This window comes from Mastigoproctus giganteus, chromosome 8 (genome assembly GCF_048544385.1).
Source record: "Mastigoproctus giganteus isolate SK-2022 chromosome 8, ASM4854438v1, whole genome shotgun sequence".
NCBI classification, from domain to species: Eukaryota; Metazoa; Arthropoda; class Arachnida; order Uropygi; family Thelyphonidae; genus Mastigoproctus; species Mastigoproctus giganteus.
In genome coordinates this window covers 34,820,254-34,840,060 of record NC_143582.1, presented here as the reverse complement: position 1 = coordinate 34,840,060, position 19,807 = coordinate 34,820,254, and the positions used below count along the sequence as shown (strand labels likewise).

At 38.3% G+C, this 19,807-nt stretch overlaps 1 protein-coding gene across 1 annotated transcript in view; it reads right to left on the bottom strand.

Annotated features, from left to right (window-relative positions):
- The window catches only part of LOC150081440 (superoxide dismutase [Cu-Zn]-like), a 71,704-nt gene extending 69,775 nt beyond the window's left edge, over nt 1-1,929 (bottom strand). Inside the window, exon 1 of the mRNA XM_090379297.1 lies at nt 1,737-1,929. Coding sequence (XP_090235423.1) covers nt 1,737-1,889 — 153 coding nt within the window. The 5' untranslated portion in view covers nt 1,890-1,929. The remainder of the gene's footprint in view (nt 1-1,736) is intronic.
- Between the last annotated feature and the right edge of the window lie 17,878 nt (nt 1,930-19,807).

The following is a 19,807-nucleotide window of genomic DNA, read 5'->3' as shown; positions in this document are numbered from 1 at the left end:
AAGACGTCTTTTCAGTTCTTCAAGCGATAATCTGCTGTTTTTAATTTATTTTCAGTTTGCTATTTTTGAAGACATCTAAAAATATATATACAAAAAATTTGATACGTAGTGCAGGACGTTCAAATAATTAATTATTATTATTTATTTATTCATCGTGGTCTTTTCCAAACTATCCTGTGAATTGTGCTTGTTCTTCTCTGAACTAAAAGTTTCATATTTTCGCCAACGCTATTAATATAAAAGGTGACAGGTAAAAATCCAACAGTGGGAAATCTCGAAAACCTGTAATGCTATAGAAAGTAGCACCAAGGGTACATATTAGTGCTGCTGATTACTAAGCGTCCCTTGGAAGCAGCATTAACCGTAACTACAACGAATTGTACAGAAAAGTTGGAGTTAGAAAGCATCAACGATTCATTAAAAATCAGAAATTATTATGCCTGCAATAAAAGCACCTTGAGAAACCAAGATTTTGTTTTTACATGGCTGCTGGAGAGAGAGAGAGATCAATGCTGCAATGGGTGGTATGCATCATTATGTTTTTCCTTTTCTGAGTTGTTTCAAAAGACCAATATTTAATTATATAAAGTCATGGCCATTGCTAATTAAATGCAATTACATCTAAAGTAAGCAAGTTATATTACGCAAGGGCCAATATTTAAAAAGGAACAATAGCTGAGGTCACTTGGTAGGCCTCCACGGAAATAGTAGTACCGGCTACAGTGGTTGAATACCTTCCTGAGCAAGTATAGAAGAGTCCTGCTTAAAACTCAAAGAAAAAATTTATCCTCATTGTAGTTTCTTTCATGCCTTCTGGTGCGCCTTTGTGCCAATCCTAACCACTAACCCCTTCCCTTGAAGGAGGTTAGTTTTCATATAGAAATAATGAATATACAATTTATGAAACATTTATGTGCAACATCAACAAATATTTATCCATGAAGCATATAAGTAGAAAAATATATCAAATAGGTCTTAGGTTTTATATAGATATTTAATTTTAATACATTATTTAGTATATTAAATATAATAATTTAATTTTATTATATTTAATTTTCTATTTCATATAAAATATTTAATTTTTTTTTCTGAAAACCGCGACAGACCAGTAATTATAAGTTTTTAACCTTCTGCTGCCTTTTATTCGTTTTACTCTATTTAACAGTTCGCATCTTAGTTGATTTAAATACCGTTCAAAAGTAAATAAGAAAGTTAGCCTTAAAAATATACAAAACAGGAATGGTTTTGTTATTCAAACTGCACTGCAAAACCATAATTATAAATAAAACAAACCTTTCCTCTTCATCAATCTTTTCATATTATTTTCAAAAACTGTACTTCGCATTATGACTCTCAACTTTCGTCTGCCAGCGAATTTGTTCCCGTTTTGTTACCGGATGTTATTAGTGGCGCTATCTGACAATTTTTAGATAATCAAATACAAAAAATAACAAATAAAAAATTATAAAATAATGAGATGGATGCGCTATTATTTTAACCCAATTAAAATGTAATTTTAGTTTACCTCTATACATTTATTTCTATAGACGCATGCACTGCGCATATATAGGAATAAAAAAGATATATATTTGTTAATTACACATACAAAATAAAAATTTTGTGTGTGCCTCTATATATATCATACACATATACAAACATCTTTTTAAGGGAAAAAACGGCGATAACTACTTAATGTAAAATTATAATTTAGTTTATATGAAACAAATCTTTCTCACCTCTTGGTGAAAATATACGATACCCTCCACATTATTTCCTTGCAACTTACACACCGCACTTTTCGGTGGTTCATCATAGAGATTATATGCGTATGGGATTCCAATAAGAAGACAGAGGACAGACAGGGAACTCCAACTGCAGTTAAGTATCATTTTTCTTTTCTAACGGTGTTTTCGTTAGTACTTCTGCCGTCTGCCGTTGCCGCACTAATATCAGTCCGTTAAAATCAGGTTTCGTGACGTATAGGTCATGTGAGAAACTATAAAGGTAATTTGACTTTCGTCTGCCAGTGAATTTGTTGACTGTTTCCGCATGTCCTAAATGGAGCTATTCGGAAACTGTAAGATAACCAAATATGAAAAAGATAATGCGGTAGATGTTTTCAATATTTTAACCCAGATGCCGTACCGCATAACCATGTAATTGTGTCTTGGAGCGCTCTATATCCATAATCTGTTGCTTATTTTAAATTATAATTTCTTGGTTTCTCTTCCTACCGGTTGTGAAATAGTTTGTGCCGAATCGTATCGGACAAAATCTACACGGACCCAAACGATATATCACTACACCGAGTTAAAAATATACTAAATTAGAAGGGTTTTTTTTACGATTTCTAAAAGTTCCCCATTAATTTCAGTCTCTGATTTTGAATAGAGACTGAAAAAAATATAAATAAATAAAACAGCAATACTGAACCCGTTTGATCATTATTATCTCCTTCTCCTTTTAGTTTTTTTTTTTTTTTTTTTTTTTTCGGATTCCACGAAGGGTACTGGTACTAGGTGCGTGGTGTGGTCGTCGTAACAAGTTATTCTTATTGGTCGAGGAACTGTCTGATTTTTCTAAAGGTGTTTAGGATCGTGGCTTTCTGGAATTCCATGAATTCCAGGGTTCTCTGTGAGGCCCATTGCTGCTAGGTTATTATGGAGGCCCTTTGGCATCATGCAGGTGGTTGACACTTATCTGATAAAAACTCCCCGAATTGCAGGAAGAAATCAAGTGGACCCAAGGCTCCGACTCAGAATCAGTTTCAACAACCTGAAAGACCTGGGACGCATGTTCCCAGAAAACACGGTAGATTTGATCAACAATCTAGCCATCGACCTGGATAAATTCTGCCAACAGCATATATACAGACGCCAGAAGCTAACGGACACGTGTACAAACTTACAATTATGGCAGACCACCAGAAGAAAAATTGCTACGACAATGCTTCCCATGACACGATGGATGTAAAATGAAGTGAAGCATCACTGGTCCCCTCTCTTGGCATCTATTACTCCAAAGACGCCTGGCTGTGAGCGCTAGGACAGTCAAGATTGAAGAAATACCACGGGCAACAACCGGTGATGGACTGCCTCAATCCTTTATATTTTTGTACATATTTCTCATGTTTTGTAATTTACAGCACTTTTGGTAAAATAATATCCTTTAATTTAGGACACTTCGGTATTCCACAACTTTCAAGTATGTAAAATAATAAACATTAAGTTCTGTAGCTTTCAGGTTAAGCGTACATGTGCTCCATGTAACCACCGGACACATGTAGGCGCCTCCGTAGCCAGGTGGGAAGGAGCAGCAATGCGTAGCACACGCTTCTTGATTAGACCGGGGTTCGAGCCCATCACCACCAAATACGGAGGATGCGGAAAGGTCAGGGAATGACCACCGCATATCCCGGAGCAATATGGCCTTAGTTGCTAATGCTCCTAAAAACCAAATAACAAACAACAAACAAACAAACCGGACACATGTTCCTGTCTTAACCTCTGAATGCGAATATCACCCCTCCCCCAGTTTACTGTTATTATTGGTTTTTAGGAGCATTAGCAACTAGGGCCATATTGCTCCGGGGAAAAGCGGTAGTCATTCCCTGACCTTTCCGCATCCTCCGTATTTGGTGGTCACGGGCTCGAACCCTGGTCTAATCAAGAAGCGTGTGCTACGCACTGCTGCTCATTCCGGAGCAGCATTGCGTAGTTTTCTTCGTAGTTTTTCTGGAGGTTGCTGATGTTGAACACCGCTGTGTCAATCAGGTAGGTAGCCTTTTCCTACTTGTCGACGAGGGTTAGGTTATGTTTGGTCAGTTGTGTGGGATGGTGTTGTCTGTAATTATTGCGCGGTCCCAGTATAGTTTGTGAGTAGGGAGCTCTAGTACAGCCTGGGGTTGGTAGTTGTAATATGACACACTTTCTTTGATCAACAGGTATTTTTGCGCGGTAGCACAGTGGTATCGTCACCGTCCTCCCCACATAGAAAAGTACCCGAGCCTTTTCCCCGGGTGGAAAAGGCCCGGGTTCAAATCCTGTCGATGACGCGAGGAACTTTAGTTAGGGGCGGCTCGTCCATAGGCACTGCGACACTGCAGCACCCCCAGCTATTTAAATCTAGATATAAAGTGAACGGAATTATATGAAATTTTGTGAAGAACAATGCAACACAATGAATATTTTTATTAACAGGATCCGCATATACGCTGGTGTGCAAAACTTAAGGACCAACACTATTTCTAAAGGTTACAACCACAAAATCTTTACTTAAGGTACTCTTTACTGATGAGAGTAGATTCAGTCTCAGCAGCGATTCTGGACGTTAGCTAATCTGGCAAGAGGTTGGCACACGGTATCACCCCGCAAAAATCACTGAAAGGGATCGATATGGGTCGAGGTGGTCTCGTCTGGGGAGGCGTTATCTTGGAAGGACGTACACAACTCCAGATACTGGAAGGCGGTACTGTAACTGATGCACGCTACTGTACTGAGGTAATCCTTCCCCATGTGCGTCTGTTCCGAGGTGCCATTGGCCCCGAGTTCGTGTTTACGGATGATAACGCCACACCCCATCGCACTGCAGCTGTTGATATGCTTTTGGAAAGTGAGGACATTGTTCGTACGGATTGGTCTGCCCGTTCGTCGGTCTAAATCCCATCGAACACATATGGGACTCTCTGGGGAGACGCCTAGCAGCACGTCCACACCCACCAGAAAATGTTTACCAGCTGAAGATGGCGCTGACAGAGGAATGGACGATGTTACTTCAAGAACTTATCAACAACATTGTTCTAAGTATGGACAGGTGGTGCAAAGCCTGCATCAACATTAGGGGTGGCCATATCTCCTACTGAGGACCACCTCTTCCCTTTGTTCCAAAATTTCGCAGTGATGCATCTGTATCATGGCAGCCGGTGCTATGTTGGTATTTTTGAATAAAGTCCCTCTGTACCGTTTTGTTTCCGTTGTTGTGTCAATGTTGTTTCCTTCACCATTTCTGTACCTCACGAGGTTCCTTTGGTATGCTTTTCCCATATCCAGGCCACTCCTATGAGAAGCTACAGGTAAAATCCGTACTGATCCATAAATTTTGCACACCAGTGTAGTATGCGCCTCTATTTCCAGTAATCATTTCAATAAAAACGAATAAAAACACGAAATCGTTTCCAACCTTGAAGTTTAATTAACCGTAGGCCTCACTGTGCGCCAGGCTGTGACACATTTTGCATTGTAATGAATATCTGGTAGTTGGTTGCCATTGGCAACCAGCATATTGCAACTTGCCAATATACATTTTATATAGGTGAAACGAATCAAAGTCACTGTAAAGCGCGCAGTGCAAATTTCATCGTTGACCATGATGGGTGTGTAGCCACAATATCGGTGTCTTTTTGTTATTCGGCCGAATTCCAATTAAGTAACTAAATAATATCAGTGTGAAGTCAACACTCATCATTCAACAGTGTAATTATGTGATTACAGCTTAATTGTGAATTGAGCTTGAACTTCGTAAGTTGAAGTTATATTATGAGGTGATGTGTAAGTAAAACATTATTTCTACGACACACGATTTTGTGAAATTTGATTCGATCATGGCCTCCATGCTTCTCCATGAAGTAAATCGCGTGACAGTGAATAAACTTCAACTTAGATTTTCACAATTATCTCTCCAAGAAAAAAATGCGATTAATTAGCCATCAGTTATGAAAGCCTGTTGTAACAAGTTCGTACATGTTACACATCAGTTGTCACATGTGCGCATTTAAGGCCGATTTTGTGTTTTATTGTTTTCGTTTATCTTTATATATTTCTGTAAAGTTGGTTTTGTGACAATCAGTATGAGAAACAACATCACCATGATTGTGTTAATTCAATGGATAATTTTTGTTATGGATGCAAATTTTACAACAAAATCACAATGTCGGTCTGTTAACAAAAATGGTTAAACATGTTGATTATCTTCACTTTGGATACCACTTGGGAGACCCACTGGTATCCTAACTTGGCAGAAGTTAGGTATGTATGCTGTGCATAAATGGATGAAAAAAAGGAAGCGGATGCGTCGCTGTCCCCATAACGTGGCTTAAAGAAACCAACCATAAAGACTGCTGTTCATTAAAAAACTTTCAACAGCAAAAATATAAAATCGAATATCCATACTACATTTAACAATGAAACCATTCCCACATGATATAGAAGGTCATCCTATCCACGTAAGGCCAACAATGTGAAATGAACTTTCCATTCCCGATGATCAATAAGAAAAGTCTATGGAAATGCAAACTACGTACCAGAGAGTAACAAAGAAACACTTAATTGAACAATGTAAGCTTAAAGATTTAAATGTATCAAAGCCATAGACAGAACTTTTGGAATGAAGACCTACAAAAATGGAATTTGTTGGCTGATAGTCCAAGAATTTCTGTATTTAAAAAGAGAAATAAAAAATTGTTCATTTATATTTTGTGGTATGCAGGAAGGATTTCTATAGTGTGTAGGTATAGAAATCCTGCACACAATTTGAGCACAGTCTGCACACAATTTAAGCCCAATTGCAATTTGAACGCAATTCTTTGTGTTCAAATTGCAATTTGCAATTTGAACACAAAGCTGAAAAAAGTTGACCACGTATCTAAAATAAATTTAAAGGCAGTTTTCTTACATGACAGAAACACGAAGCCTTCAATGCCCGAAACTTATGATAGTAGCTGACTAACTACTTTATTAGTTTGAGCTACCTAATAGCAAGCAAATCCTCCTTTACACTTCAGGACCGTGGATTCAATGAGGTCTCGAAATTGTGCCATCGGAACACGGATCCAAGTTGACTAATTGCTTCTCACAGTTGTTTGGAGTTGAATGGATGTGGATCTCTACCTACCCCAAATACCTCGCTCCACCCCCATCCCTCAGATGCATAATTGAATTCGGAGCTGTGGATTGAGACTGCCATCACAGTAGACTAAATTCACGCACATATTCCTGGAACCAGTTCTGTATAATTCTGACCATGTAAGATGACGCTATTGTTGTTTGTTGTATAGTTTTAAGCATATCAGAGACTTAGGCCACATTGCACCTTATTTATTGACGCTAAATTGGGTGTTTTCAGTGGTCAGTTTGCCTGTTTGCTTGAAGAAAAATCCGAGTTTCCGGTTGAAAAAAAAAAAAAACACGCTACCTTCGCCTATGGCAAACTAACTCAGCCACGTTGTGAGAAAAAAAAAATTCATGAGACTTTTTCACAACGTGATTCCTCGCATCATTGACGAGATTAGAACCCTCTTTTCCACCTGGTGTGGGGAGGATGGTGATTATACTAACTATGTTACCCACCGAGCGTGAGATGACGCATTATCATGCTGGAAGCACTCATTCGGAGATCAAAACACTGTAGTAAAGATGGGATGCGCTTGGTCGGAAACAATCTACATTTTACTTGTAGCATCCAAACGTTGCTCACTGGTATCAAGGAAACCGACGTGCACCACGATAACACTGGCCGCACCATTAAGCTGCCGCTACCAGCTTGCATTGTTGGCACGTGGCAAGATGGGGTCCATGGACTCATGCTGTTTTCGCCTTATTCTGGTCCTTTCGTCATCGCCAAACAGCAGGAAATAGAATTTGTGCCAGACCACGTTTTTACATTTCTTTGATGTTCTTGAACCCACTCTAACTGTACCGCGAGCAGGTCTGCGCGAGTAGCACAGTGCTATCGTCACCGTCCTCCCCACACCGGGTGGAAAAGGCCCGGGTTCGAATCCTGTCGCTGGGGCGAGGAACTTTAATGGGCTTTTTTCACTTCGTGGCTGAGTTATTCAGTCTCAGGAGTAGATAGCCTGGTTTTCCCTCCAGAAACTGGGGTTTTTTTGTCCAGCAAAACAGGCAATTCGAGCAGAGAACACATGCAATTTACAGATACGGGTTTATGTAATCAATTACGAGTAACCCTAATATAACAATTTAATTTTTTTTTTTTTTTTTTTTGTAGTTGTTGGCGCATCGGCTTCTGTGGTCATAATGCACCTCCCAAGGTTTTTGCAGTACTTTGATCCAAGCCCGAGGCGGGATTCGAACCAGCGGGTTGCCAGGCAGGCACTTTACCCAACCGGCTAGCCCGGTCGGCTACTCGCGGGAGTAGCATCTGGTTCAATCTTTAGCTGCGATACCCCATCCGTGACAAGGTACGAAGAGGTGTGCATTCTGAAATGCTTCTTTCATTACCACTGTGCCCTCGTGAGTAGCACAAAATCGCCGTCCTCCCCACACCGGGTGGAAAAGGCCTGAGTTCGAGTCCCATCGATGACGTGAGGAATTTTTTATGGCCTTTTTCACAAGGTGGCTGAGTTAATCGGTCTCAGGCGATGGTAGCATGATTTTTTTCTCTCCCGGAAAGTCAGGTTTTTCGTCCAGCAAACAGAAAATCGACAACAGAACACATGCAATTTACAAACAGTATACACGGAGCAATATGGCCTTAGTCGCTGATGCTCCTAAGTCCTACAACAACAATAACAACACCATTACTACTGTTGTACTGAGTTGTTATTTGATTATCGGCTGGTGACTGGATGTTATTTGATTATTGGACCAATACCGATCACCCGAAATACAGTCATACGTAAAAATTCCAGCAGGGTTGTAATTTCCGAAAAACTCATGCCGGCGTGGGTAAGTTGCCGCCGACTAGCATGCCACATTCAAAGTCACTTAAATCTTTCATCTTGTCTTCTCGTACTGAATTGCACACATACAGCGTCCCTACATATTATCTGCCCACTTTTATAGAGTACGAGAGTGATGCTGTTACTGAATGAAAATGGTTAGTGTACCTAATTAAGTGCCCCTTAGTGTACAATATATCCTAAATAACGAATGCAATAAAATATAAGGAACAGCGCTGACAATTATATTGAGATTTTGAAAACATCTCAAATTTATTTATATTATTGGGTGGGGAAGAATTTACCAAATATCGATGTTTCTTGTGCTTCTGGGTTAGCTGAGCAGCAGAACAGCGCTATGTTTCAAGGACTGGCCAGCGGGAGAAGGGTTCATTCATAGGAAAAGCAATATCGAATAAGTACCATTAGCGGATCCGCGATAATCATTCCTCCGTTTTATGCTGGACTTAATGAAAAGTTTTGCCCAGATTTTGGACAAAGAAAATGGTGATTTTAACTATTTAAAGTAAAATTTTATAAAATTAAAGGATGCATAGCTCAAAGGAGGAATATTCGTTGTACCACAGATTAGAAAACAATTGCATACACAGCAATTTTCTAAAAAGTTAATGACAGCCTTTTAAATAATTAATCATTTTATTGCACGGTGTTAACGAAATAACACTGTGGAATGAAAAAAAGTTATTTTGGCGAAATGAAAAAAAAAAAAAGGTTATTTCGGTAGCATACGTAAGTTATAAAATGCATAGTTAATGGAGCAATACTCAGTGGGGTTAGGTTCCTAGTGGAAACTTCGCTCGGAATTCATCTAAGACTAAAAAAAAAAACACTGTAATATTAAGGTTACCGGAGAACAACCTCATCCATTCACGTGCATGTATTATGACCATAAATTGCTTGTGTTCTCTAATCGGTTTGCCTGTTTTGCTGGACGAACAACTCAAGTTTCAAGAAGAAAGAACCTTGCTATCCTAGCCTGAGCGAGTAACTTAACTATGAAGTGAAAAAGCCTATAAATGTTCCTTGTGTCAGGGATTCGAACCTGGGCCTTTTTCGCTTGCCGTGAGAAGGACGGTGATTATAACCACTTGCTACCCGCTTGGCCATTCATCTAGGATTGGTTCTTCACTGTGGCAAAAACTGATCTCCTATGGGCGATCAGCTTTTGCCACAGTGAAGAAGCTGATCCTTATTAATAGAATTGTCAAGGGTGGTCTATCCTATGCAAGTGTACATTGAATTTTTAGCCACTTTTGTATTTTTTTAATATTTCTAGATAAAGTAAAAACACATTGTTTTATTAATGGATAAAAGTTTAATTCTCTTTTTTAATTACGTTTTTATTTCAAGTTACATAATAAATGTACGTAAAAATCAAAGATAAAATTCAATCGATATACAAAATGCTTTGTTTGTTACATATTTTCTTGTAATCTATGATCGGCGTAGTAGTTTTAGTTTTAGTCGAAAGCAGCTTATTTTGTACACTTTACAAAAATCAAACGAAATAAATTTTGTTAACTTATGCAATTTGTGAATTACGCCCTTCTAAAATGTGTCACGTGAAACTTATGCCTCTGCATTTCAGAATTGTGATCTACAGTGCTGATTGCTGAAATGAGTAAAGATTCAATTATCTGATTCTAGTAATCCTAGTCTTTTCATTATTTCTTTCTCTTTATTCACTAGGCCAAAAACACACAGTGAACAAAACTAATACACGAATAAACAGAGATTTTAAATAGTGTACTGTACAAAAAATAAATAAATAATAATAATATTTTCTACACACTCTCAGAAGGATTTAATAGAATTATTCAGTATACTCTAAATGCTAATACGAAAGTATTTAAAAAAAAAAAAAAAAAACTAAGGTAGACAACACATAAAGCCCTTAAACTTCATCTCTTCAAAGAACTTTGAAGAAGCCAACAGAATTTTAACTTTGGTGACTGCACGCCTACAAGAGTGGGCGGTAAAACTGATATGCTGCTAGGAAAACTAGTGCAAGTTCCCGAATGTGGGTCAGACCAAAGGGTCACACCAAAGGAATAAAAGGACACGAACGGAATGGTAACTTTATATCCATAGCAATACATAAAATATGCATTTGTGATAATATACTTAACCAGTAATGGAGAGGGAGAGAAAGAGAGAGAACCCGCTGCCCATAAGGGCTCACCTGTGCGAATAGATTTCACAAAGACATTTTTCTGTACTTTCAGGATAGGATATTCGAAAAGTCGAAGCTGTGCTCCTATTCAATGCTGTCATTCGTTTTATAGATACAACGTGGCAAAAGTATTTTTCCACTTTAAAAATCTGCAATTATTAAAACTATAGACCATCACTAAACAGCTTTTTTTTTTTTGTATTCCTTGGTAGGGCCTATAGTTTTTGAGTTATTGAATTTTTAAAGTTAGAAAAGACAATATAATCGCTCATTTTATAACCGCCACTGTTTTAAGTGTGCCATAGACGAACAAATGTCCACATTAACTGCGCGACAACAAAACTGTCTTAAAAATGAGTAAACTGCGCAATTCATACAGTTGAAAGGCTGAATATTTGAACTGAGTAAAACTGCAGTCGTTTGCTCAGTAAAATGCGCAGTACGTATCATGCATTAAAAGAAAGTGCAATTAACTGCGCATTCCTTCAGTTTCCCTCTATGCTTTGTTGTGGAAATATGGATGCTTTGTTCTGACGCTACACCAGAGAACAAAATAACAGACCGCTCAAAGTCGCTTACTCCCTCTGGAGTGGGCCCCCAGAGAATCTGGCCCATCTTTTGCCAACATCAGGTGGGTCAGAGTCTCGAATTGAGACAGTACGAGCTCCATTAGGACTGGCCCACCTTCCCTGGTGTGGACGAGTACCCGGAATCATCTGTCCAGATGACTGATGCTTTTGGGTAGCCAAGCGGTCAGACACAACAACAGAACACACATAATACACACAAACATACACTACTCATTTCTGGCCCTTCTACAGTGCTACTGTTCTTCACAGAGATACGAGGCGGAGATGAACTGACGTTCCAGGTGCTGCCCATTACAAAAACACATGTCCATGCTCAAAGTCGCTCACTAGGGCCCAGAGGTTCCCAAACTTTCTCTGTTTACGGAGCCCTTAGTGTCCCACTAATTTTTTAACGGCGCCCCTAGGCCAAAAGGAATAAACCTAACAGTTCCGTTTGTTAAGTAGTTAGGTCCAAACAACTTAATAAGTAAGGTTGAAACTGTGAACTACCTCGAGCTAGTAGTTCACGTGGTGTCCGACAGATGTCGAGTATCGCTGTGTTTCCCTCGAAATTTTAAAATATCCCGCGGACGCCCCTCTGAGTTTGCTGCGGCGCTGCGGGACGCCGCGGCGCACAGTTTGGGAACCGCTACACAAGGCTTTCTTTCCCACAGTGTTAGTGCTGAGCGGAAGACAACTGAGCGACTTTGAGCCATCTGTTATTTTTCTTTCTGCTATAGTATAGGTAGAAAATATGTATATATTTCAGTCTACCCTATAACTGAGGTAAGAAACCAGCGCATTGTTTCAATACATTTTACAAGTCGACCTAATACGCCGAGTAAAATTTAAAGTACTGCTTTTTATATGGACCTTTTATAAAAAGTACTGAACATATTAACAGTACTAACTACAAAATTTTCCATCATAGATTCTCAAAATACCTACAAAGTGAATTTTCAAGAATATTTTATTACCAAATTAAAGATATCAATAATACGAGGGGATATCAAAAAGTTCGTACCCTTACCTAGAAATAACAGCCCTAGAAAGGTAAAACTTCACAGGAACTTTAATCCTTTTCTACGTACTCTCCATGCATAGTAACATATTTCTCCCATCTATGGATTAGTTGTTTAATGCCTTGATCATAGAAGTCCGCACTTTTTGCTTGAAACAACGTTTCCATTTCATTGATGACTTCCTGAGACGAATGAAAGCGGCGTCCACCCAATGGTTTCTTCATTTCTGGAAATAAGAAGTCTGACGGTGCTAGGTCAGAAGCCGCACTGGGCAACAAAGTTGGTGGTGGCAACGGCCGAGTGAGCCGGTGCATTGTCTTACAGAAGATGGACACCTTTGGTTAAGATTCCACGCCTTTTCACCTTCAAAGCATCGCGTAACTTTGGGAGGTGGAGAGAGGTGTTCTTCCACTGCTTTGACATGTCGTTAGTCTCCGGATCATACTGATACACCTAACATTCGTCATTTGTCACCAACCGATCAAAAAAAGTTCTCAACGTCCGCATTACACAAATCCAACAGTTGGCGAGAACATTGCATTCGACATTGCTTCCGCAAAGGGGTCAGAACACATCGTGCGGAGACCTTAGACATGTGCCGATGGTCATGTAAAATTTGTCTGCGTGGGTAGCACAGTGGTATCGCCACCGTCCTTCCCACACCTGCTGGAAAAGGCCCGGGTTCGAATCCCGTCGATGACGCGAGGAACTTTAATGGGCTTTTTTTACTCCGTGGCTGAGTTAGTCGGTCTCAGGCGAGGGTAACGTGATTTTTTCTCCCGGAAACTGAGTTTTTTCGGCCAGAAAACAGAAAATCGACCATAAAACATACGCAATTTACAGACAATATACATGGAGAAATATTGCCTTAGTCTCTGATGCCCCTAAAATCCAACAACAACAACTACCGGGTAGGGAATTCTTTATTTATGTGTCATTAATTTTTCTGTCAAAAGAATCAAGGAATAGGAGGGAGAAAAAGCGACTACGTCTGGATTTGATATATCCGAGGAAATTTTATAGGCCTTTTTTCACAACGTGGCTGAGTTAGTGAGTCTCAGGAGAGGGTAGCCTGGTTTTTCCTCCCGGAAACTGGATTTTTTCGTCCAGCATACAGAAAATCGACCATACAATACACCCAATTTACAGACAGTATTCATGGAGCAATATTGCCTTAGTCTGTAATGCTCCTAAAATCCAACAAATTTAAATTATTTATTATGTTCCCATAACAAACATATATTCAAGAAAGTGAAACAGCTTTTATTTTCATTTTTTTCCTTATAGCTGCTTCTGAATCTGTCCAAATACCCATCTTGGCACCGTTAGCACAAGGTAAGGAAATTTGTAGATCAATTAAAATTTTGCTTATTCAACTTAGTATGTACGTGTTAATTCTTGTTAAAATCGGGACAATCCCGGTCGTCCTATGTCTGAACAAATATGTAACTTGCAGTTTTTTTTATTATTAAACTAGAAAACCCAGTCTGCTACGATCGAAAAAGCAGTTTTCCAATAGTTGTTGTTTATAAATTCCTCCAATCATCGACAGAACTCGAACTGAGAATTCTCCAAACGAATGAGAAGTAGCGAAACCTTCTCAAAGGATGAAATAAATATATCCTACCTATTTCTGATAGTGTCACAAATCTGAAGTGATCAGCCTCAATATCAGTCTATTTTATTTATTTTAGTTTTTATATTTACATCACATTTATTTACAGAACTTGATTATACATTTTTAAGCAAGTATTTGTGACACCGTGTGAAAGAAATTCTTTATCTGCACTAATCCAATAATGGAATGGGTTTATAAGAATAAGCTGACTTGAGATCCGTTTCGTTTCCAAATTTCAACACAGCGTTTTGTCTTAAAAACATGTTAGTGATGTAATCTTAATGTCTTAATCTTAATGTTGCTATGGCTGTAGAACCATCCGCACAATAAAGAGGTATGCTTTGTCCAGAATTCTATAAGTTAAACTCCACAACCCCTTTCCTTCTTAACACAGCATCTTTTCCAGTTTAGTAGGACAGTAGGTCAAAAAAAAAAAATAATAATAATAAAACATCCCTTTGAATAATAATGTAATTAATAACTGTCATTACTACTGGTTCGGTTTTATGTAGCTATTGAAAAACAAACTTCTTTGATAAAGCACTGGGCGAAGACTGGGCATAATCTTTTGGAGTGACAGCTGGTTCAGGAAGGGCTTGTTCAAATTGCGCAAGGGAATTGTTGCTCACTCATTATTCAATCATGATAAATTCGTTTTCACTTTCGTTCCTTTTATTTGCAATCACTGTGAGGGGGGAAAAAACTAATGCACGCTTCACGTAGAGGCGTGCAACTACATATCGACTTTTTTATATATATAAATGTTAGCTATAGTGATGGATTTTTATAAATCTTTGCTATTTGTTATTCCGAATTTCTTCATTTTATTTATTTAGATGTTCCAGGAAGAATCACCAGCATAAATTTTCGTTTATATCTAATGATTATGACGCCTATGTCCATTATTTAAACTTCGAAATGTAACACTTCGGACCTAGATCCATTCCTTGATATCTCTTACTTTTATGAACTCTTGTAAGTTTCTATTTATCTATAACTTTTATTTAAAAATTCTTCATTTTTATTTATTTTTTATTTATATAATTTTTATAATTACAATATTTACAATTTGTTTGTCATTATTTTATTATGTAATATGTTTATATTGAATTATATTTGTATATGGGTGGGTATGATGGAGTATGATGCTATTAAACAATAAAAAGATAAAAAATAATAATAATAACACTTTCTTTTTTTCACAGAGATGACTGTCCCTCAGGGGTATAGCTAAGGTTATGAGACGCTGCATGTTATGTTTGTGAACTGAATGCATTTAGAGTTGGTTTGCTGGTTAGCTGGATGAAAAACCCGAGCTACGGGATGAAAACCCATGCAGTTCTCCTGTCTTTGAGTTCGAATCCCGTCTAGACGATAGTAGAATCCAGGCGATCGTAATTATCGTGCCAGTTGCCAGGATAGCGATGAGGATCGACCTGGGAAAGCTCTGCACACCATTTCTGAACAAGCAATAAGACGACTTTAGAAGACTTTCTGCATGTTTTAAACATTTCGCGAGAACTGATAAAAGGTTCGTAAAATTTTTGAGCTGAAGCTTCATTCCTGGTTTATGAATGGCCATTCACTGAAAGGATTAGACAGAAAAAATAATTCCATCTGTACCTCATTACGAATCAAGAAGTAAAATGTGATTCAATCCAGAAACTAATCTGCTCAGTGACCTTTCAAGGATTTGAAAGATTCTCTATGCAGGTAATATACTCGTATGTATTAAGTCAGCGTTTCCCAAACTGGGGTTCGCGGACCCCTGGGAGGTCCGTAGACCAGTTACGGGGGAGGGGGTCTGCGAAACGGATCCTCTGGATCCGTTTAGCAAATTGATGACAAATAAAGTTATTATTATATATTTACGTAAAAATATAAATACAGTTGAGTTGTTTTAATTATAAAACTTTGAGTTTTCTTTTCAGAAAACCCAGTGTCCATGCATATATACACACACGCAAAGAAACACACACATATATATAGGGGTCCGCAAAATTTTTTTGATTTTTGAAGCGTTTTTAAACTTTTTTTTATTTTTGAAAGGGTCCGTTGATCTCAGTATTTTGGGAACCACTGTATTAAGTTGTTTGTAGGTCACTTTATAGTTCTTTTGTTATTATAACAACAAGTATGTAAGGAAGTTTAAAAAGTTCTTGTTTCTCCGCTCTAGTAACAAATATTGGGGAAGTTGAAGATTCTTTCCGATTACTCCAAGATAAGTACTATACAAAGGAATTTGTCAGTTGTGATCAGGAAAAAGTTTAAGCAGCAGTAAGTATGCATAAATATTTTCTGTTTTCACAAAACAATGAAAATCTGTGATTTCCAGCGGTGAGTCACTGGCAAGTGAAAGTTAGTTGGAGCACTGCCATTCATAATCAGATTGATTCATCTTTTTTTACGTTTTTCTTCTATTATTTTGTTTATGTATGTTGAAATCCCATATCATCACATATCCGTTCCATCACCAGTTGGAACTTGAAGCACCTTTATATAAAGATACGAAATGTGTCAGGCTTTATTACCGAAATAAGGGCTCACTAACTTCGAAAACTCTTGTTTTAATTTATTCTGTGCATTTTAATTGATTTATTTTCGTCACCTTCATATTTTACTGGTCCTTTTTATACTGTCCTAATATAGTGTACTTTGATCTTGCTAAAATTGTTTTATTGTCATTGTGTTTGAATTATACAATCATCGTTTAAGCCTACAAAGTACCAGTACGAATAAATTTGATGAAAAGCGATGTTTGTTAAAGGCACACAGATTTCCTGCTTAGCTCAAAAGTTACACAGTTGTAATTTGATATAATTACCTATGGAGTATCAGTTTTCGCGAACTCTGTATTTTGTAATCCGATTATCGTATGATACACATATTTTGTTACATGAATTTTACTTTTTTATGTTTATATGTTTACCGTAATGAAGTGTATTTCTTTTTCCATTAGCGCTGAAACCATGACCTTTCTGAAATAGGTATGTACAGCCAACCCTTGACTGGAAATAAATAAAACCAGACTGTTCCGGAATTGAAAATAACTACCAGAACTTATATGTATATAAAATTACCAGTACATATACGTCTGGTTGAGATTATAACGCGGTATGGAGGTGAAATGGTTTTGCGGTGACGAGTTGGTCCATTCTAACGATGACACGGTTGCTCACGAAAGCCACGAGATTTTGTAATCTGGAATGGAGAAGATTAAAATACAAATTCCTGCCAAAACGTAGATATTTTAGGTCGCTTAGATAACCCTACTAAGGCAACATTGAATAATTAGACGCTTATGAACTGATACCATCACAGAAGGGAGTCGATGCTTTTTGATAATTTTGACCGAGAAGCTGGTCACCGACATTCATGCAAGATTTTCATACTCCGTTGCAGGAAGATCTTTACTGAACAAGCAGTGGATGTGTTTGGTGGTGTTCATCGTTGTTCAGCATATGCCGACTACCTGACCATCCAAAATAATATCCCGTCATGGTTTTAAATTACCATGTCTTCGAATTTAATCATGTTACTCTATAAACCTTGAAATACACTTCTCTTCTAAAACCTGCTGATGTCAGGCGTTAAAAAAAACTGTCATATTAGGGCCACCCGAGAACGATCTCTTCTACCCATTTGCATTATGTCCATAAATTGAGGGTGTTCTCTGGTCGCTTTGTCTGTTCTGATTGACAAAAAACCCGAGTATCCTAGGGAAAATGCTTTGCTGTCCAAACCTGAGACCAACTAACTCAGCCACTCAGTGAAAAAGTTCATTAAAGTTCATTAAACAGGACCGCGTTTTGAAGCGCTTGTGGCTTAAAAACCGTAAAGCTTCTTCGTCTGAGCTGAAAAGAGAATGAGAAGAACATACAGCAGTGGTAGCAAGTGCCGTAACAGTCAGAAGATGCCTCTTCAAAAATGGACTTGTATCCCGTCGTCCTAAGAAGAAGCCCCTCCTCACACAAAAAATGAAAAAGGCCCGATTAATTTGGTGTGAGGAGTATGTCAAATGAATCCCCGAGCAGTGGAAGTCAGTTATTTTCTCAGATGAGAAGAAATTCAACCTGCATGGCTCTATTGGAAGACAAACGATTCGTCGTAGACGTGGTGAAGAATACCATCCAGACTGTATGATGTCTACAGTGAAATTCCCTACCAGCCAAATGATACGGAGGTGCATTTCATGTCGCGGAGTAGGTCACCTGCAGTTTATAAAAGGTTCCGTAAATGCCAATGGATACCTGGCTATATTGGAAGGCAAATTGCTGCCAACCATTAGAGACCATTTCAACCTGCCAAATAACTGCACCTTTCAGGACGACTCTGCTCCTTGTCATCGGGCGAAAAGTGTAAGTAGGCACTTCTGTAGTTACTTTAAGCTTCATTTATGCATTGGAGGTTCGACAGTAATGTGTTTACGTTTGTTACAGGTGAAAAAATGGTTGGAAGACCGGTCCATTACAACTCTTAGCTGGCCAGGAAACAGCCTGGACCTGAATCCTATAGAGAACTGTTGGCACCGCGTGTGGAATCTGCAGTTGCCAGAAAGAAACCAAAGACCCTTCGTGAACTTCATAATTCGTGTTTGGAACCACGAACTATCAGTTGCAGTGGCGTAGCTACCATGTAGGCAGGCAAGGCAATTAAAGGGCCCGGGCCCTTTAGGGACCGGGCGTCTTTGGCTGTCTCCTCTTTTTGCAATTTTCATTAATTAAGTAGGGGCCCGAACATGTTCTTTGCCTCCGGGCCCAAAAAAGGGTAGCTCGCTACTGATTGATTATCTTCAGAAATTTACCTTTTCAATGCCTCGATGGTGTGTTGCTGTCAGCAGGACCAGAGGCGATTCAACTAAATATTAGTTTGCACCTGATGAACTTTTCGTTTTGTTTTCCATTTAAAATGATAAACTGAAGCAAATTGAGGGCTTCTAATAAAATTTTAGCCATAATTGTTTATGAAAACTGTTGTATAAAGGTTGCAAATGCTCATTTTGGAACAATTTGAGAGCACATGTCAAATATTACTTAGCTTTGCCTTAACTATTAATAGATCTTTTGTTTATATTTCTATTTTTGATGCTAGTCATTAATGTAACATACCATCGCGAAAAAAGGCGAGAAATATGAAATTCCTTGGTGATGCACTTTCTTTGAACACTAGTGCATTTTATTTTATTTTTTATTATTTTTATTTTTTATTTTTGGCTGGTGCAGCATAAGCCATAGACTTCCTTGCCCCATGTGGCTATTACTAATACTAATAATCATCGAACGAGGGCTGTGTCTCCATGTTATGCATTTTCACGAAGTACTTTCTTTGACAAATATAGCTCTGCTTATTTAATGTATTATGGATGCAAGAGCTCGTAGTTATTCGTGGAAATGTATTGTATCTTATGTAGTGCAGCTCCTGAATGTTCAACTCCAGCGTGGTACACTGTGATAATACAGAACTCTATTAAATGGTCAAAAATTAGTGTCGTGCCATGTTTGTGCAGTATTGTGTCTTGTTGCTTTGTTCCGTTTTCTGGCCATTTTTATACCAGGGCGCGGCGATCGATCTTTTCATTGGTATTTCCAATTAAATTGGCTGGTATTTACAAGATTGTAAGTGTTTTAAAGGAATTTTAGAATACAAGTGATTGCTAAAACGTGGTCACTGATCTGACGAAATTATGGAAAGATCAAGATCTGTCCCCAAAGACGAAACTGAGAATCATTG